General features: G+C 29.3%; 1 protein-coding gene across 2 annotated transcripts in view; it reads right to left on the reverse strand.

Annotated features, from left to right (window-relative positions):
• LOC130670361 (pseudouridylate synthase RPUSD2-like) overlaps nt 1–22,688 on the reverse strand; it is a 174,538-nt gene that overhangs the window by 53,525 nt on the left and 98,325 nt on the right. For both annotated transcript variants that reach the window (XM_057473741.1, XM_057473742.1), the window contains one exon: nt 3,541–3,645. In XM_057473741.1, the coding sequence (XP_057329724.1) occupies nt 3,541–3,645 (105 nt within the window). The remainder of the gene's footprint in view (nt 1–3,540; nt 3,646–22,688) is intronic.

A 22,688-nucleotide genomic window follows, 5' to 3' on the forward strand; every position in this document is an offset into this window, starting at 1 on the left:
CGCGATTTTTTGAGCTAAAATCGCGTTTTTCACTTCCAAGTGCTGCAAAAAATTGAAAAAAAAAAAAAAAAAAAAAAAAAAAACTCTTCGTGGTTACCTCGAGAAATACATCAACTTTAAAATGCATATCAATTTTTTTTTTCCGATGATCCGGTAACGAGTTATGATGTTCACCGCAAAACGACTTTTTTTCGAGGCGCCTCCGGAGTATCAACGTCACCAGCTTATTAATCAATATTTTTCGTAAAAAATTTTTTCTGATATTCTTCAAAAGTTGTACAATAATATGTGATTAAGTTTAATGAAATTATATTACTCATCTCGCCGGAAAAAAATCACAAAAATATGCTTCTTTTTCGCCTTTAAAACCCTACCCCCCCCTTAAGACCTTAGATGGATAACATTAGTTTCTCGACCCGAAGTTATATTATTTTCAATCGATACTATCAAATTCTCCAAGCAAGACGACTTGTTTTCAACTAAAAATGTCGTATTATTGTTTTAAGAACTTTAAATTTTTAGTTCAAGTAGTAATGACTTGATGGAAAATGTTTTCAGTTTTTTTTTAATAAAATTTTACTTCGACATATCTGAAGTGTATAAATTTAATTTTAAAAAATTACTTTACAATTTTTGATTTCTAATATAAAAAAAGGAGTTATTTATTTGAGCCGAGTAAATCAATATCTTGGTTTGAAATCAGTATTTTGTTTCAAAGCAAAAAGTGCTTAATTGAAGATTAAAATTCTGAAACGAAGAATTTTTTTCGTCATTCAAGAATTTTGATTTTTCAGTTCAAAAACTTATTTCTTGAACTAGATTGAATCCTTGACTTGTAATAATTTTATTTACAGACAATATTTATAAAAAATATTCTGTTCCAGAATTGATTATGTTTCGTTTACCATTTACTTAGTGTCTTTTGTGTAAAAATTTTGGCAGTTAATGATACTTTGATGCAAGGAAAAGACAAGAAAACAAAAATTTCCGAAAAATCTCAAAAAAAATTAAAGGAAAAAAAAATTGAAACTCGTTTTTTTGGGTTTAATTCAGCAATTCACAATATCATTGTAAAATTATCATTTTATCGAAACCTATAATCGAATAACAAAATCAAAAACCTTTTAATTCGAGAGATATTTAAAACATATTCGAAAAAATGTATTATTTTTCAAATATACACTTTTAATATAAACTGATTATTTTTTATAAGTGGATCTTAGAAAAAAAATTCTACTTTATCTTAACGTACATCTAACTGCATAAATGTTGGACATTATTTCATGGGAATTTCATTTTTGTATTTTTTATAGCTTTCGAATGGTAAAGAAATGTTTAGAAAACAAGATACCCGAGTCGAAAAGTTTCAGCATTATTTCAAACTGATTAGGCTTAACTAAACCTCAAATGAAGCTGACTGCGCTGAACTGAACCTTACTTGAAACTGACTACGCTTAATTGAGCCTTAAATTAAACTGTTCAGCCTGTCAGTTGACATTATTTCAAACTGATCAGACTGCTAGTGGAATTAAGTTGAAGCTGGATTCAACCTGAATAAGCTTAAGCTTCAAACTGACGTGAAATTTTCAGGCTGTTTTAAAACTGAACAGCCTACTATATAATTGAAAAGACACTGAATTCAAGCTGAATAACCTGTCGGTTATTCAGTTCAAAACTAGCTTAACTTTTGACCTTATTATCGAACTGAATAAACTGCTATTTAACAAAATTTAGACTTGAATTGAAACTGCCACACTGTCATTATAGAGCAAAATTTCGACCTCAAGAACCTCAATTTTGCACTTATTTAAAGCTGATCACACTGCTACAATTAAACATATTTTTAACCTGAAGAGCCTGATTTGACGCTTCTGTCAAACTGAATAGCCTGACTAATTGATTTTATTTTCAAGCTTAATTTCAGCCTGATGGTCCTGAAAAGTGAAATATGACGACCTTTCAGTCTGAGTTCAGACTCATTTTTTAATGTATTTCAAATAGCCACTTTTTATTTTTTTCTACTGTTGGTTAGCAGTTTATTCAGTCTGAATTAATGCTGAAACTTTTCGACTCGGGTACTATCCCGGGTCAAAAAATTAGATCTGTTTTAAAATAAATGATAAATTCAAATATTTTTCCTTTAATTCAAGTTTATAAATCGTATTTATTTTATATAAGAATTTAATCTGTTTTTGCCCGTACTATTCCTTATCCAGGCTAATATCAGACTTATTTTCGTATGATATTTAGTCTGTTTTAAATCGCGTTTAGACTAAAAACAGACTTTTTTATTATAATTATTGGTCTGTGTTCACTTGTTTTTAAGGACGAAAACAGACTTTATTTTCTATAATATTTAGTCTGTGTTCAATTGTTTTTAAGGACAAATACAGGACTTTTTATAAATATAAATAATAATAATAATAATAATCTAGATTTATTAATTTATTTTAATTTTCTTGGTATTTAAAACATGCTAATGCGCTTCCATAATTAGATGTCACACGGAAAAAAATGTTGGCTCGAAACCTACCAATTTTTACAACGATGTCGACTAGACTTGAAACAGGGAGTAAAGCATCCAAAAAATGATCGTGCTCTTACAAAAAATGATTATACTGTATCACATTACTTATTACGCGCGAGAAACTTATCGATGAGCTTCAATATCAATTACTTCCATACATTATAATAATTTTGATGCAGCATAATAATTTTTTACAAGAGCATATAGTAATTTTTTGGATACTTTACTATCTGTTTCAAGTTTGATCGACAGCATAATAAAAATTGGTAGATTTCGAGCCAACATTTTTCTCCGTAGCACAAGAATTTTGATGTTTTCTTATGCCAAAATATTTTCAATTTTATCCAGTAAATAAGAGAAAATTCTTGACATTTTAAGAGTTGTTTTATCACTTTTATTCAATGGTATAAATATTCAATGAAGACAACTAAAAAATTAAGCCTTCAAATTTTCATTAACTGCCGACATTTTTAAACAAAAGATAGTAAATAAATAGTAAATAAAATATAATCAATTCTGCAACTTAATGTTTTTTCATAAATATTGCCCATAAATAGAAATTTTATAAGTCCATGATTTAATCTAGTTTTGTCCTTGTAAATTTTCAGAACTAAAATTTTTTAATGTTCACGAATTAATCTAATTTAGTCTGCTCGTAACGCGTTTGTTTTTTTAAGCAGCAGGTCAAAAACAGCTTAAAATTTTCATAAAAGATCAAAGTCAGATCAAATAGTCCAATCAGACTAAAATCAGGTCAAATTTTTCAGTCCGGGTAGATCAAAAATAGATTAAAATTTTTATCGAAGTTAAATAACAGACCAAGTAGTCCAAATACAGTCCAGTTAGACTAAAATCAGATCAAATTTTTCGACCCGGGATGTTAAATATAACTTTTTGAAATTTCCTTTTTCTAAATTGTATTTAATTGTACAAAATTAGAAACACTCACAGCTGAATTATAAGGTCTTAATTACTAACTAAATTTCTCGCAACCTTATTTATTAGTGACATACCTTTTTTAGATCTTTGTTAGCATCTGTATCTTCAGCTCTACGTTTTTCTGTGGATTGAGGTGATGGCACAATTTTGGTCGGTTCTCTATGAGGTTTGAGATCTACCTGAAAAATACAAACAATGTTTGGTACTTATATAAAGAAGAGTTTTGTTCGGTGGATGATGAAAATGGGTATACATATTAGAGTGATCAAAAAAATAACAAATTTTTTTTTTTCTCGGAAACAGGTTCAAAAGTTTCATTTAGATAAAAAAAGACGCCTGTAAAAATTAGAGCTCTTAAAATTAACATTAAGAGGTTCCTCATCGCACTTTTCTATTTTCCATAAGAATAACATGGAAAAAATTTTTTTCACGTCTTCTGATTTTTATAAGTAGCTAACGATGCGTCGTAGGAATAATTGGCAGGCATCCATTTGTAGGCAATTGAATGCTCTACAAAAAAAGTCCCTTATCATTTTTTGATAAATCTATTTGTTCAAAAGTTATTTAAGGTTGAAGTGGAATTCATATTAAATTTTGAGATCTTTTTACTTTTCTAGCGAAACTATCAGACCTATCAAAAAATATTATGGGACCTTTTTTGTAGACAATTTTATTCCCTAGAAGTTTTTCTTATAAAGTTATTTCAAATTCCGCATTGTTTTCTAGTTATTTTCATTTTAATGTCGAGCTCTTAAAATCGATCAGAGGACTATTTTTTTATGAGCTTGACATTGAAATGAAAATAAATAAAAAACAATGTGGAATTCGAAAAAACTTTATAAGAAAAACTTCTAGGGAATAAAATTGTCTACAAAAAAGATCCCATGATATTTTGTAATAGGTCTGATAGTTTCGCTAGAAAAGTAAAAAGATCTCAAAATTTAATATGAATTCCACTTCAACCTTAAATAACTTTTGAACAAATAGATTTATCAAAAAATGATAAGAATCTTTTTTTGTAGAGCCTTCAGTTCCCTACAAAAACATGCCTGCCAATTATTCCTATGACGCATCGTTAGCTACTTATAAAAATCAGAAGACGTAAAAAAAATTTTTTCTATGTTATTCTTATGGAAAATAGAAAAGTGCGATGAGGAACCTCTTAATGTTAATATTAAGAGCTCTAATTTTCGCAGGCGTCTTTTTATATTTAAATGAAACTTTTGAACCTGTTTCCGAGAAAAAAAAAAATTTGTTATTTTTTGAATCACCCTGATTCATATAATATAATTACACGGTCAGAAATTTCCAGAGGTAATTACTATGGTTGTAAATTATAAGTGAATTACAATAATATTTTAAAAAAAAACAACAATGAATACACGGCAATCGCATTAAATTTGTAAATATTTATAATGGTAAACTTAGTAATTATAGGAATGTTTCAAATGCATACTTTTCATAATACTTTTCCCTGACGTAAAAAAACTAATGAACTCTAATGTAAACCATTGAGAATTCATTAGTGTTTACTAGCAGCCATTAGAACTCCGACTAGTGAGTTTTGCAACACTACTGAAAGGGATTAGTGTTGAAAACGCTTTCAATAATGTGAATAAGTAGTTAGACTAGTGAGTCTACATCACTATTTAAAGTGATATCAGTATCGATGATGTTTCCAATTCAAAGAAACTCACTTCAAAATTGTATATTTAATTTCTGTACAAGAGTAAAATTTTATAAAGTGCTTAATTATCTTGACAAATATCATTTGCATTGCTAAGATTATTTAGATGTCTATGATAAATATGTACGTCTTCAAAATAACCTTAACTATTGAGACCATAGTTTGACAGAGTTCTACCCCGTGTGAAAAAGCAATATATGAGCTTCAGTATAATTCGAATTATATGATAAATTATATTGAATTATAAGAAGTCATATATGGAGCCATATACAAAATTTTGCCGAAATATTATATGATTTTATAATTTGCAACATATATATCGGTTATATATTTTTTTTACATGTTAACTTATAAATATTGCTTATAATATTTTGTACTATACTTTAAGTTATATGATAGGATATATGATTTAATTATATGACTGACATATAATATTTATACATGTAAATATATAATTATATAAATATATGTTCACATATATTTGTATAAATGTATGTAAATATATATTTATATAGATATATGTTCGTATATATTTGCACAAATATAAAACTAGAGATTTCAAGCTATAAAATGCTTTTTTAACTTCCCGCTAAGAAAATTGTAAATTTTCAAAAATTCGGGAAGTTATTGGTTTCGGTCCGATTTGCAGAAACCGAATTTCTATCAGATTTTGACGTTTTGAGGTTCTAGGAAGCTATCCTGACTAATTTCACGATGATGTCCGAGTGTATGTATGTGTGTACGTACGTACATACGTACGTATGTATGTATGTAAATATTCATAACTCTTGAACGGATGAACCGATTTTGATCTTTGAGGTTTCATTCGACGCGGCTTGTTAATATCTTGAAGACGTGAAATTTTGAACTTAATCGGTAGGGTGCGTTCAGAGTTATTTCAAAAATAAAATTTTTTCGAAAATGTTTTATTTGGATAACTTTTAATTTGCTCGATGGATTGATTCCAAAATCTAATCAGCTCTAAAACTCTATAAGCCGCGTCGAATGCCACCTCAACCATCAAAATCGGTTAATTCGTTCGCGAGATATCGTGGGAGAAGGAAATGCTAAAAAATGGTTTTTTACAAAACAATGGTAGACAAAAGTATTTGCGAGCTCGAAGAGCTTGAAAATGTATTCACAATAATGTTTTCGAGCTCGATGAGCTCGAAAACAGCGGGAAGTTTTGGGGCTGGTCGCAGGGTCAACTTACAGACCGATTTTTTTAAATCTCAATACGATTAATTTTCATGAAGTTACAGTCTTGCAAAAATCACTAAAAAATTTCTAAAATTTTTTTGTTCCTTCAATTTTTGGTATGAGTGTATTTTTTAAATTCTTTATGTATAATAATATCGAAATTATTATAATATTTAAATTATAAGTTTATATATAAAACGAGAATATAATTTGAGATGTAATATCATATGTATACAATTACATATATTATAAATTATATGGATTATAATAATATTGAAATTATAAATTAATTTATAAGATGAAACAAATATTTTACGTTATAAATTAATATATAAAGCAGATATATAATTTTTGATACAATATCACATGTATATAATCACATATATTATAACTAATATGGATTATTATAATATTAAACGTATAAATTATTATATATGATAAATCATATATTAATCAATATTAATAATTTTGCCGCCATATATGTTCAATTATTTACCATATATTTTTTTATATATTATCGACAGTATATACTTTTTTCATACGGGACAAGCTTTGATATGCAAAAGGACTCAAGTTCGAGCATCAGTAATGACGAATAATTTTACGTTCACAAAAAAATTAATAAATATAATTTAATCAGTGCAAATAGTAATCTAAATATATGTGGTCTAGAATAGTAATCTAAGAATATATGATTAAATCCAAATGTTTGTTTTGCATACGCAAAAGATGTACTGCGAAAGAAGAAAGAGAAGAAGGAACAAGACTGCATAATACCTTCAACAAGCCAAGAGGAAGAGAAGGGGTACCAATACCACGATCTAATGCTGACGCGGTCCCGTGGCATAGGAGTTTAACGAGAGAGAACTGTTTTTAGTGCGGAATATATCCCACTCTAGCAACAACATCTTCAATTTTCATCTTCGAGCTTCTTGAACTCGAAAACGTTGTTGTGAACTTATTTTCGAGGTCAAAAATACTTTTGTATGCCATTGTTTTCGAAGAAAACCATTTTTTAGCATTTCTCTCTCCCATGATATCTTGCGAACGAATTAACCGTTTTTGATGGGTGGATTGGAAATCGACGTATTTTATTGAGTTCTAGAGCTGATTTGATTTTGAAGTTGATCGCATAAGTCGTTTCTGAGAAATCAATAAAAAACTAAAAAAAAAAAAGTTTTTTTTTCGTAATTCGCTAATATTTTTGAGTCTACTTGATCAAATGATCTGGAATTTTCAAAATAGTTGATGGCTAACAAGCTCTTTCGATTGCAGCCTTAACCATCCAAATCGATGCATTACTTAAAAAGTTACATAGAGTTTATACACACACACACACACACACACACACACACACACACACACATACACACTTACGGACACTCGGACATAATTCTGAAAATAGTCAGAATAGCTTCCTAGGACCTCAAAACGTCGACGTCTGATGAAAACCCGAATTTTGAAAATCGGGGTGAAAACAATAACTTCCTAATTTTTTGAAAATCATCGATTTTCTTTGCGGAAAGTTAAAAAACTATGGCACTATAACATTTCAAACAAGAATAATCTTCTGTATACTAAGCTATAGAATTTAGTATATTAAACATCATATAAAATACATTAGATACATAATTTATGTCAATAAGTGCACTGTAAAAAAAGCGGTGTTAAAAATGGACTCATTTTAACTCCGACCGGTGTTAAAATAAAATTACACCGGTGTTAAAAATACCGGTGTTAAATCAGGGTAACCGAGGTTAAATCGGTGTAAAAGCGGGGTAACCGGTGTAAAAGCGGAGTAATACCGGTGTAAAAGCAGGGTAAACTGCGTCCGCTTGGAGTATTAACTTTAAAGATTATAGAACACAAAAAATGTCAGTTCTTTATGAAAATTAATAAAGAATGTTATTTATTAACAAGTTAGTGATCGAGTAAGTACAAATATTCACAAAGTAAAATATTTTAACACCGGTAAAGAATATCTACACCGGCGGCGGCGTTATTTTAACACCGGTCTAGAATATTTACACCGGCAGCGGTGTTATTTTAACACCGGAGAATTTTTTTTAACACCGGTACAGAATATTTACACCGGCGGCGGCGTTATTTTCACACCGCTTTCGGTGTTGAAATTTAACACCGCCAATTTTAACACCTACACCGCTTGGATTTACCCCGGTGATTTTTTACAGTGTGTTACTAGCTTAGTATTAATTGACATACTTAGAATCAGCACTAATACACTGTAAAAAATCACCGGGGTAAGTCCAAGCGGTGTAGGTGTTAAAATTATCGGTGTTAAATTTACCCCCGAAAGCGGTGTGAAAATAACGCCGCCACTGGTGTAAATATTCTGTACCGGTGTTAAAATAACGCCGCCACCGGTGTAAATATTTTAGACCGGTGTTAAAATAACGCCGCCGCCGGTGTAGATATGCTTTACCGGTGTTAAAATATTTTACTTTATGAATATTTTTACTTACTCGATCACTCTACTTGTTAATAAATGATATTTTTTATTAATCTTCGTAAGGAACTAACATTTTTTGTGTTTTATAATCTTTAAAGTTAATACTCCAAGCGGACGCAATTTACCCCGCTTTTACACCGGCATTAATCCACTTTTACACCTGTTACCCCGCTTTTACACCGGTTTTACTCCGCTTTTACACCGGTATTTTTAACACTGGTGTATTACTCCTCCTACACCGGTGTAATTTCATTTTAACACCGGGCGGAGTTAAAACGAGTCCATTTTTAACACCGCTCTTTTTACAGTGTACGAAATTTGTAGTAAGTACTGTTACTTTAGTATTACTTGTTTCTGAGTAAAATGATTTGTTTCATTTTTTTTTCAAAGACAACTGCTGTTAACGTCATGCATAATCAGACAATACGCCTGTTGAGGTTGAATAGAAACAAACGACACGAGTCATTTGAATAGCGCGAATACTAAATAGAAATTATAATAACTTTTTAAATTAAAAGACATGTGCCATTGAAGATATTTATACAATAAAATATACTAAAAACATACCCAAGGTACAAAAAATCTGACTGTATAAGTTTCATGCAAATATATTTAGTAGATTTCGCGGTTAATAAGAACATAAAGAATCGTCTCCTGATTTATTAATACAGATGATTTATGATTCTCAACGTCTATTCTATAATAGTGACTAACTTTCGGTCTAGAGTTATTTTGTATCTAAATTTATTATCTTTAGAACGTTGCATGTGGTAGCTTCGAAACTTATCTCCTTTAAATAACGATAGCATCAGCTGTTAAAAAGCATTCCTTATAAATGAACTTGAAGCCAATGAAGATTCGTAAATGCTTCAAGTAGATTTTTATGCTACAAATTATTTTTATGCTGTTAAAATCGACGTAATCTGTGTGTTAGAAACGGTTCACACAAAATTTGTGTTATTTTTTAACACAGACTATTTGTGTTCACTTCAAATACAAAGTTTGTGTTAGAATTTAAACACGAAATTCGGGTGATATCAGAAGTAAATTCAACACTTTTTAAATGTCAGTGGCGACACAAAATAATGTTCACTTCAACATTTTATTTTTTTATCACGGAAATTCATTACATGTAATTTATATATTATTTTGAGGCTATCAAAAGTGACAACAACGATTATTTATTATTCAGCTATTTTTTGATAGCAGACAGTGTTTTTATTAGAGTGAACATTAAAAAAAATCACGTAATATTTCATACCAGTTGAAAATAGTAAATCGATTAATTTCTTTTACGAAAACAGAAACACATTTTTACATTACATAAAATCACTCAAAATTATAACTTCATTTTGAACTTCCCGCTAAGAAAATTGTAAATTTTCAAAAATTCGGGAAGTTATTGGTTTCGGTCCGATTTACGAAAATCGAATTTTCATCAGATGTCGACGTTTTGAGGTCCTAGGAAACTATTCTGACTAATTTCAAGATGATGTCCGAGTGTATGCATGTATGTATGTACGTATGTACGTATGTAAATACCTGTATCTTTTGAACGAATGAACCGATTTTGAACTTTAAGGTGTCATTCGACGCGGCTTGTTAATATCTTGAAGCTGAAAGAAAATTGAGCTTGATCGGTAGGGCTAGGGCTCGTTTAGAGATATTCCAAAAATAAAATTTTTTCAAAAATGTTTTTTTTGGATAACTTTTAATCTGCTCGATGGATTGATTCGAAAATGGACTGGGCTCTAGAGCTTTATTTAAAATAAGATTAATCTGACACCGTCCTTGTCGGATCCTTTTAAGAAATTCTAGTCGGGTTACCCAGATTTAGTGTTGGAATTCATCACAAACAGTCTGGGGTAAAAACAACATAAATATTGTGTGGACTGCTTCTAACACAGATTATGTTGATTTGAACACAATATTTTTTACTGTGTACATATTTACACTCACAGCAACATCAAGAACCATTCTTGTCTTATGTTACTTTTTCAATATTTTTGACAATGAGTTACACAGTTTGTAAAACATTATGATGTACACAGAAAAAAAGGATTTCTTGGCGCAAAAAATTTTTACTTGACCCAAGAAATTTTTTGTATTATAAAGTAAAAACAAAACTTTTCTTGGGGTAAGAAAAAATTTTCTCGGAACAAGAAAAAAATTTTTTAGGCGAGAAAAAAATTCTTGAGCCAAGAAAAATTTTTGTCTTCAATTCATCATACAAAATATTTCTTGCGCCAAGAAATTCTTTTTTTCTGTGTATCTAATTTTTCTATCAATCCAAAACCAACAAGTAACAAGTTGCTGTACAGTTGTATCCGGAAATTTTTCTGAATTTAAACCCATTAAGCATTTTGTAAAATACAAAGCAAAATTAGAAAACAAAATATGAATGTACACTATGGCTAAATCAATGGAATAAAGTAAATATTTAACAACTTTAGTTTATATTTCGTTTTTCTTGTTCTTTTATCGCAATACACGATCTTTGGAATGATGGTGATGGTTACAAACTTTGAATGAGGAAAGGGGCAAAGGGTGGTACAACGTCGCACTGACGTTAATTAATGCGCTCCGTAGTGTTCCTGGCACCACCGGTCTAGCCGTTTTACCTCCACCTCTTACCCTAGCTGGCTCAGTTGCTTCCTCAGTAGCTGTCAGAATAGTAGTACAGAATAAAGCGGAACAGTATGCATGTTAGATCTTTAGTACTGTATAAAACCAAGAACACTATCATATTATTTATCCATGTGTCTACTTTCTGAAATATCAGTGCCACAAGCTATTATTTTACATAATAAGCTGTAGTTTATACCGTTTTGCATATTTTTCAAGTTTTCGATCAATATTGTTCTCGAACAAATGAATCGATTTTATTAGTTCTAACGACAACCTAAAAAACTGGTTAAAAAAGGCTCAATAAATTTAGAAGTTAATCGGACCGATAGGTTGTCAATTATTTAAATGAAACGTGAGCAACAGTTAGTTTCCGAATTTTCCCGCATGAAAAAACTTTATATGTGAAAACATATATGATAGAATATATGAATATTATAATGTGATATATTGTACAATATAGAAAATAATATTTATATTTTTGCCGTATTAATATACGATAATATGTTGAAAAAAAATATATTGCTAGAATATATTATCAATATATTTATCAATATATGACTTATTTATGTATGTTTTACATATATATTTTAATATATCTTTTTTATATTGATATATTATATTGAAAGTAGTATATTAATTAATATATAGTATTTTTTATATTTTTTATATGTTTTCCAATATATTGCAAAATATATGGTTTCCAATATATTGTAACATATATGGCACTTTTTTTACTTTTCTTAGGTTATTGCCAGTAAATATAAGGCCAATGAAAAGAAGGAGAAAAAATAATAAATTTGACTTTTTTTTGTGGAATTGTGTAGAAATTGAAAAAGTATATTGAAAAAATAAAATTTTCAATATATTCCGAAAAATATAAGTTTTAATATACTGGAAAAATATAATTCCAATATACCGCGAACCATATATTTAATCATATAAATTCTTTCATACATAATCAATTATATAGAGACCATATACCACTAATTATATGAGTCAAAATATATGGATATATATATCAAGTTTATTATATTATACTTATAAATTATATATATACTATCCATATATGATAAGAATATATTGAGCATTATATGAGATAATATATATAGAAAAATACAAAACATTATATACAAGTAAATATATTATGACAAATATATAATCCAATATATGTAAAAAACAAATATTTTTTAATATAGATATTTTTGCCGCTATATATTTATCACATATTCACCATATATTTTTTTATATACTTTTAACAATATATAGCTTTTCCATGCGGGTTATTGACTTAAAATTTTTTTTCAAGCGGAAATATTTTTTTTGTTCTATAAATTGTTAGTTTTTCAGGTAGGACAGGACAATCGACTATATTTTTAAGAATACAATTTTACAAAGATAAAAATATAGCTTATAACCATCAGCACTGGATTCTGATCATTTTGAATAGTCAACTAGCTTTTTATGTAATTAGATTCCAAAAAAATGACTAAAACTCTTTGGGCAGATGCATATACTTCTCCCTTTTCACTACGTGCAGTCGTGGGTAAAAATAGAATTATTTTCATAGAGACGTCTTTTAGGATGTTTGTCTGTTGGTCGCCGCGATTCAAGCCATCACAAGCAATTAACCAACTCAATTCTTACACGGAAAGAAATTTTCGTTAAAAATTACCGTTAAATTCACTGTAATCGTGGGACATAATGTGGCGCTTTTATTTATTACCATTTTCAAATTAAAAATTACGGAAAAATATATTTATTTTGCGGTTAGACTTCATAAAATTTACCGAAAACCGATGTACTTGAAGTTTCGAACGTTCAACTGAACGAATTATATAAATTGTAAAAAAAATGATCTGATCACAACTCAGGTCGGAATAACCTTCAGACTGACATAAAGGTACTCATCGGTAATCATGGAACAATGTAAAAAATATTTAACCCCTGTTTTAGGTTGTCAGACCAATAAAAACTCACCCTCCTATACCATGTAATTTAGGAAAGTTATTTTGACTAAAACATTTAAGCCTAGAATAAAATACGTTAAAAAATAGTCGAATTCCTTGAAAATGATATGTAAGTGATTTTAAAACCGAATAAAATTTACAGTAGACTACGGTAAAATTTGTTGAAAAAAAGTTAAAAATTATCTCACTTTTCGACAAATGATTAGGCCATTCGTCCCACGATTACAGTGAATTTAAAGGTAATTTTTTAAGAAAATTTCTTTTCATGTATTGTATAAGTTTTTATTCACTCTCGAAATGAACTTTATTGAAAATCAACGACAAATCTTCCCATTTGAAAGATATCAGTGAAAATCAATGGATTTTCTGAGATTTTCCTTAAAATTTATCCGCCATGTGCCTTTCTGTCTTCTTCTTCACGTGCACAGTCGTTCATATCTCACTCTGTCCTACGTATACTATCTATCCATATGTTTTTTTTTCTTTGTCCTCTTCACTTTTATATATATACACTAATAGTACCCCTACGAATACAAAACTTTAACCAGTTGTCGATAGTAAGTTTTTATTTTATTTAAAGGTTACCGTTTTATAATAATAATTTTGCTTTTATTTTTTTTTAACTTCCCGCTGAGAAAATTGAAAATTTTTAAAAATTCGGGAAGTTATTGGTTAAGGTCCGATTTGCAAAAAACCGAATTTCTATCAGATTTTGACGTTTTGAGGTTCTAGGAAGCTATCCTGACTAATTTCACGATGATGTCCGAGTGTATGTATGTGTGTACGTACGTACGTATGTATGTATGTAAATATTCATAACTCTTGAACGGATGAACCGATTTTGATCTTTAAGGTGTCATTCGACGCGGCTTGTTAATATCTTAAAGCCGTAAAAATTTGAACTTAATCGGTAGGGTGCGTTCAGAGATATTTCAAAAATAAAATTTTTTCAAAAATGTTTTATTTGGATAACTTTTAATTTGCTCGATGGATTGATTCCAAAATCTAATCAGCTCTAAAACTCTATAAGCCGCGTCGAATGCCACCTCAACCATCAAAATCGGTTTATTCGTTCAAGAGAAACCGTTGACGAAAGAATTCAAAAAAAATTTTTTTTTAGTTTTTTTGAAATTTCTTAAAAACGGCTGGATAAATCAATTTTAAAATTTGATCAGCTTTAGAACTTGATAAAACACATCGATTGCTGCCTTAATTATCTTAATCGGACCATTCGTTTACGAGATATCGTTGATTAAAAAAATAGTGAAAAACGTTTTTTTTCGGATATCTACAAAAAAATTAAATCATTCGATTTCAAAATCTAATCAGCTCCAGAACTTCATAAAACGCGTCGATTGCCGCCTCAACCATCAAAACCGGTTAATTCGTTCGCGATATATCGTGGGAGACAGAAATGGTAAAAAATGGTTTTTTAGAAAACAATGCATACCAAAGTATTTTCGAGCTCGAAGAGCTCGAAAATGTATTCACAATAATGTTTTCGAGCTCAACGAGCTCGAAAACAGCGGGAAGTTTCGGGGCTGGCCCGCAGGGTTAACCGATAGACCGATTTTTATTTTTTGAGTGCTGAGATCTAGATAAACTATTAATTAAAAACTTACGAAAATATCGATGATAATGTATTATACAAATAAAAAAAAAACAATGAAATTAGGAAAAAATATCCATATTTTTGTTTCAACATGATAAGCATTTGGGGTGTGTACTTTTTAGATTTCCAAAGATTTTTTAAATTTCAGAAGCGTCAACTAGCCTGTTAAATTACTAGCTTAAAATTATGTTCGACGGCCAAATATTCAGAATGAAACAATGTCGTATACCTTAAAAAAGAAAATTTCGATGCTTACCCGCATGAAAAAACTTTATATGTTGAAACATATATGATAGAATATATGAATATTATAATGTGATATATTGTACAATATATAAAATAATATTTATATTTTTGCCGTATTAATATATGATAATATATTGAAAAAAAATATATTGCTAGAATATATTATCAATATATTTATCAATATATGACTTTTTATGTATGTTTTACATATATATTTTAATATATCTTTTTTATATTGACATATTATATTGAAAGTAGTATATTAATTAATATATAATATTTTTTATATATGTTTTCCAATATATTGCGAAATATATGGTTTCCAATATATCGTAAAATATATGGCACTTTTTTTACTTTTCTTAGGTTATTGCCAGTAAATATAAGGTCAATAAAAAGAAGGAGAAAAAAGAATAAATTTGACTTTTTTTTGTGGAATTGAGTAGAAATTGAAAAAGTGTATTGAAAAAATAAAATTTTCAATATATTGCGAAAAATATAAGTTTTAATATACTGGAAAAATATAATTCCAATGTACCGCGAACCATATATTTAATCATATAAATTCTTTCATACATAATCAATTATATAGAGACCATATACCACTAATTATATGAGTCAAAATATATGGATATATATATCAAGTTTATTATATTATACTTATAAATTATATATATACTATCCATATATGACAAGAATATATTGAGCATTATATGAGATAGTATATATAGAAAAATACAAAACATTATATACAAGTAAATATATTATGATAAATATATAATCCAATATATGTAAAAAACATATATTTTTCAATATAGATATTTTTGCCGCTATATATTTATCACATATTCACCATATATTTTTTTATATACTTTTAACAATATATAGCTTTTCCATGCGGGTAACTTAGTAAACTTTACTAAAGTAGACTCTAAGATTTTCAGTGTCTTCAAATGACAAGAAATATAGCGCGTTACTGTTTGTACAACTTAACAGAAAGAATAAATGCACGCATCATCGTCAAGTATTGTCTTACTGTTCTTGTGAAGAAGAGTGATGATCCTTTGTAAGAAAATATGGTTGAAATTTTCAAGTAATAATAGCAGGTTTCAAATCATAGGGAACTGGCAGTCGAAACGTTTTTTTAGAAAGTAATTTGATCCTTAGCGGCCACATCTCAGCTAGGCCACATAGCAGCCACATGGGGTAACTCATTACCCCACGTGGAAAAACCTAGTTATACAAGATATATGGGTGTTTGAAGACTTTTAACCGATTGTCTCATGTTTGTTGAAAAGTTCTTCAACATTCCTAATGATTTTTATCGTCAGTTTTTAGATGGCGTTCTAAAAACTGGTCATATATGTGACCAGTTTTTCGGCTTTCTATGTAATGGAGTCACATTTCACACTTGTCTACTATCGGCAAATGCCGTTATTTGTATCAATTTTTATGGTTTTAGACCTATAATTTAACTTTTTCTGAGTCTAGGGTAACTAGTTACCCCGCGTGGCCGCTAAGGGTTAATTGAGTACCAGTTAAAATTTAATAGAGCATAAAATTTAAAATATAGGGATTCCCATACTTTTAGGTACGGTGAGGATTTCGGTTACCTGACCGTTGATCCAAAGACGATTGATCCTCGACAATTGATCCTTGCGATAATTGATCTACCTTTTAGCCCTTTTACGCCCTTTTTTTCACTAATTTTGTGTGCGTGTAACATAAAAAATATACTCACATACAAATTTTTCACATTTATATGTGTGTAAGTATATTTTATCGGCGGATCAATCGTCGCAAGGATCAATTGTCGGAGACCAATTGTCGAGGATCAGTTGTCTTTGGGTCATCGGTCGTGTCACCGAGGATTTCTATGATAAACCACGTATAAATGTATACAGGATTCTAAACTAGGTTTCCATTAGTATTTTTGCATACTGTGCTCTCTAAAAGTGAATTAGCGAAATTCGCTAGCAAATTTAGTGAAAATTCACTAATTCAGAGTTATAGTCGTATCAATTTTTGGGGTAAATGGTACGACTATCACTCTGAATAAGTGAATATTCACTAAACCAGTTTGAGAGAGTGGACTTCCATGAGAAACCACGAACAAATCTATATAGAAATCGATGCTGGATTCTTATGGAAAACCATAAGAGAGTCCATCTGAAAACACTACGTATAGGTCGAAAACGACAAGCTGGATTCCCACATGGATTTTTGTGATAGAGTGGTTAAAAATATGTTTCTTTATGTGAAGGGATTCATTATTCATTTTCGGGAAAAACAAAAATTCCTTGAAAAGCAGTTAAAATTTATTGTGAGTGTACATATCAATAAATTTAAAGAACTATACGCATCTAATTTGAACAGAGAAAAGACAAAATACCATTACAAGTAACGGAACTAGTGTATGTATACTAGGGTGATCCAAAAAATAACAAACTTTTTTTTTTTTCTTCCAAACAGGTTCAAAAGTTTCATTTAGATAAAAAAAGACGCCTGTGAAAATTAGAGCTCTTAATATTAACATTAAGAGGTTCCTCATCGCACTTTTCTATTTTCCAGAAGAATAACATGGGAAAAATTTTTTTACGTCTTCTGATTTTTATAAGTAGCTAACGATGCGTCATAGGAATAATTGGCAGGCATATTTTTGTAGGGAATTGAATGCTCTACAAAAAAAGATTCTTATCATTTTTTGAGGAATCTATTTGTTCAAAAGTTATTTGAGGTTGAAGTCGAATTCATATTAAATTTTGAGATTTTTTACTTTTCCGGCGACACTATCAGACTTGTTACAAAATATCATCAGACCTTTTTTGTAGACAATTTTATTTCCTAGAAGGTTTTCTTATAAAGTTTTTTCGAATTCCGCATTGTTTTCTAGTTATTTTTATTTTAATGTCAAGCTCTTAAAATCAATCAGAAGACTATTTCTTAATGAGCATGACATTAAAATAAAAATAACTAGAAAACAATGCGGAATTCGAAAAAACTTTATTAGAAATAACTTTTAGAGAATAAAATTGTCTACAAAAAAGGTCTGATGATATTTTGTAATAAATCTGATAGTTTCGCTAGAAAAGTAAAAAGATCTCAAAATTTAATATGAATTCGACTTCAACCTCAAATAACTTTCAAACAAATAGATTCCTCAAAAAATGATAAGAATCTTTTTTTGTAGCGCATTCAATTCCCTACAAAAATATGCCTGCCAATTATTCCTATGACGCATCGTTAGCTACTTATAAAAATCAGAAACCGTAAAAAAAATTTTTCCCATGTTATTCTTATGGAAAATAGAAAAGTGCGATGAGGAACCTCTTAATGTTAATATTAAGAGCTCTAATTTTTACAGGCGTCTTTTTTTATCTAAATGAAACTTTTGAACCTGTTTGGAAAAAAAAAAAAAAAAATTTGTTATTTTTTGGATCACCCTATTGTATACGATCACACATAGACATATGCCACTTTTGAAGAAAGCATAATAAAATATCAAACATATGCATTAATACAGTTATATCATTTAGTAACACTTATATTTAGTACTTTAAAAAGTAGCATAAGCATAGGTACGCGTATGTATTAATAGATTCCGACTGCCACACACAAGCTATTCAAGGGTAAATTGTTAGAGATCTAATTGTTTATTCGTAAAATTTGGGTCTATGGATGTCGTATACTTAGGATATTGTCACATCGCATAATTTGTTATTGAGTTACGAGCTACGTACACAGTAAAAAAAATTTGGAAAATCCAAAAGTGCACGCCTCGAACGCTCATGTTATGTTTTTTTTTAAAAGTTAAATTTCGAATAAAATTGAATATCCCGCTCTTTTCCCATAGAAATTTCCATGGTAAGTATACGGTAATAAAAGTAAATAAAAAAATAAATAAGGAGAACATTCCTAATGAAAAATGGCGGCAGTGTGTGTTTGTTTACATGTAAGATTGCCGGTTTTAACCGTAATGATTTATTTTTAAAAAAACGAGAAGGCCTACAGTAGTGATTTTCGAAAGGAACCTTCTTTGCTTATTTCTGAAAATTTTGAAAAAAAAATTAAGTAGTTTCGTCGAGTCGTTCTCGAGATATCCGTACCACGCCGTTTTTTTGAACCACAGACTAATGGACGTCCACGATAAATTTTTTTTAATGAACTTTTTTTTATATTAATACATATTAGACAAATTAAAAAAAGTATCAGGATTATTTATTAGTGTTTCAGCTTTATATTGATGTGCTTTTCATAATGTGTAAGAGTAATAGAAAAAAAATATATGCACTTTAATGAGTGGAAATCGTGTGACCTTGACAGGTCGGTTATAAAGCACAACCTCTCCGCTTCGCTTTCGAGGCGTGCAATTGTATATCTGTTTAGAACAATTCGTGTTAAATTTTTTTTGTTGATTATTTTGTGTTAAATCGACACATTCCACTGTTTCTTTACCATTTCAAATCAAACCTACTATTTAACCCTTCAAAAGTGTTGCCTAGTACGAAAATACAAATAATCAACAATTATTGAGTGTTACTTTAAAATAACCAATAAATTCAGATTATGTTCATTTTAATACAAAATTTTTTATTATACATGATCGAGGGCAAAAACTTTGCGTAGTGTCTGTACGAAGTATGAGGTATGAAGTTAAAATGATAGACATACAAACTACATGCAAATTAGTTATATGCAAGAAACTAAATCATCTCAACCGATAATAAAAAAATAATCGCGTGTTTGTCGATCGTTTAATTCTTATTTATTCGAATTTTAATAACCTTTTTTACACTTGCCCTTTAAATCAGTCTATCTCCACCTTCTTCCTAGTCCTTCGACTAACTGGGTAAAAAGACTATAATTTTTAACTTTTGAATGGTAAAATACGATTTCAATTAATTTCATTCAATAACACTTAAAAAATAATTGATACGCGCAAAATGAATGAATTCATATGACAATTTTAAGGAAAAAATGAATTTATTACTGCAATATTGTGGTGAAGTGACTAATGATTTTTGTTTTTTAAAACTGTTCAAAAATAGATGAACCCCAACCAAAATTAAAAGCATTGATTTCCCGGGTCGAAATATCAAGCCCCAATCTAGCCTCGTCGAACTCAAGTAAGCCTCAATCCCGCCTCACTGAGTAAAAAAAGCATTTTGAGCCTCAAACGATGTTCAAAAAGTCTCAATGAGCCTCAAATGATTCTCCAAGATCCTCAAGAAGCCTCGATAAGCCTCAAATGAACCTAGTGTCGATTATGTAATTCGGATTCGATTGGTACACTGTAAAAAATCACCGGGGTAAGTCCAAGCGGTGTAGGTGTTAAAATTGGTGGTGTTAAATTCCAACACCGAAAGCGGTGTGAAAATAACGCCGCCGCCGGTGTAAATATTCTGTATCGGTGTTAAAAAAAATTCTCCGGTGTTAAAATAACACCGCTGTCAGCGTAAATATTCTAGACCGGTGTTAAAATAACGCCGCCGCCGGTGTAGATATTCTTTACCGGTGTTAAAATATTTTACTTTGTGAATATTTGTACTTACTCGATCACTATACTTGTTAATAAATAAAATTCTTTATTTATTTTCATAAAGAACTGACATTTTTTGTATTTTATAATCTTTAAAGTTAATACTCCAAGCGGACGCAGTTTATCCGGCTTTGACACCGGTATTACTCCGCTTTTACACCGGTTACCCCGCTTTTACACCGATTTTACTCCGCTTTTACACAGGTTACCCTGATTTAACACCGGTATTTTCAACACCAGTGAGTTACTCCTCCTACACCGGTGTAATTTTACCCGCATGGAAAAGCTATATATTGTTAAAAGTATATAAAAAAATATATGGTGAATATATGATAAATATATAGCGGCAAAAATATCTATATTGAAAAATATATGTTTTTTACATATATTGGATTAAATATTTATCATAATATATTTACTTGTATATAATGTTTTGTATTTTTCTATATATATTATCTCATATAATGCTCAATATATTCTTATCATATATGGATAGTACATATATATTTTATAAGTATAATATAATAAACATGATATATATATCCATATATTTTGACTCATATAATTAGTGGTATATGGTCTCTATATAATTGATTATATATGAAAGAATTTATATGATTAAATATATGGTTTGCGGTATATTGGAATTATATTTTTCCAGTATATTAAAACTTATATTTTTCGCAATATATTGAAAATTTTATTTTTTCAATATACTTTTTCAATTTCTACACAAGTCCACAAAAAAAAGTCAAATTTATTATTTTTTCTCCTTCTTTTCATTGACTTTATAAATATATTTACTGGCAATAACCTAAGAAAAGTAAAAAAAGTGCCATATATTTTACGATATATTGGAAACCATATATTTTGCAATATATTGGAAAACATATATAATAAATATAAAAAATACTATATATTAATTAATATACTACTTTCAATATAATATATCAATATAAAATAGATATATTAAAATATATATGTAAAACATACATAAAAAAGTCATATGTTGATAAATATATTGGTAATATATTCTAGCAATGCATTTTTTTTCAATATATTATCATATATTAATACGGCAAAAATATAAATATTATTTTATATATTGTACAATATATCACATTATAATATTCATATATTCTATTATATATGTTTTCACATATCAAGTTTTTTTATGCGGGCATTGAGGCTCTTTGAGCATTCTTTGAGGCTCAATGAGGTTTTTTGAACATAATTTGAGGCTCAAAATGCTGATTTTACTTAGTGGGCTGGATTGAGGCTTACTTGTGTTCGATGAGGCTAGATATTTCGACCCAGGTTATGATATTAATTTAATATTATTTAATATGCTACTAAATTTAATTTTGCGTAAGATTACATAATTTTAATGTGAATAAAGGTTATTTTTCTACGTATAAATATATATTTATACATAAATATAATATACATGTATGTAACCAATATTTTATTGAAAAAAAATTTTATCGTAAAACATGCAACTGAATATAGTTGTGTATATTCGCGAATACATGAATTTGAGAGTTGATCGTGAAGCGGCAGTGTTGCAAAAGTTGTTGGTATCTCTAGCTAACTCGTTCACTTCTGCCCGCCTCTAAAGTATATTTGCGTGGCTGACCGCCTTTAAAACTAACACGAATCGATGAGGCTTGTGCTAGCTAATTCTCATGTCTGCTGGTCGTCTTTCTTCTGTACGTTCACTATCTGTTTCCTTTACATTCCTTCCGGTTTTCTCAAGGGAAATCTTGCGTCACATGTCTAGCAGAACACGAGAAAGATGACTATTTCTTACCCTATACCACAGAATTCATCACGACTTACAAACATATATAATCACAGCAATCCTAACTCTTTT

Source organism: Microplitis mediator, chromosome 6 (assembly GCF_029852145.1).
Source record: "Microplitis mediator isolate UGA2020A chromosome 6, iyMicMedi2.1, whole genome shotgun sequence".
Classification (NCBI taxonomy): Eukaryota; Metazoa; Arthropoda; class Insecta; order Hymenoptera; family Braconidae; genus Microplitis; species Microplitis mediator.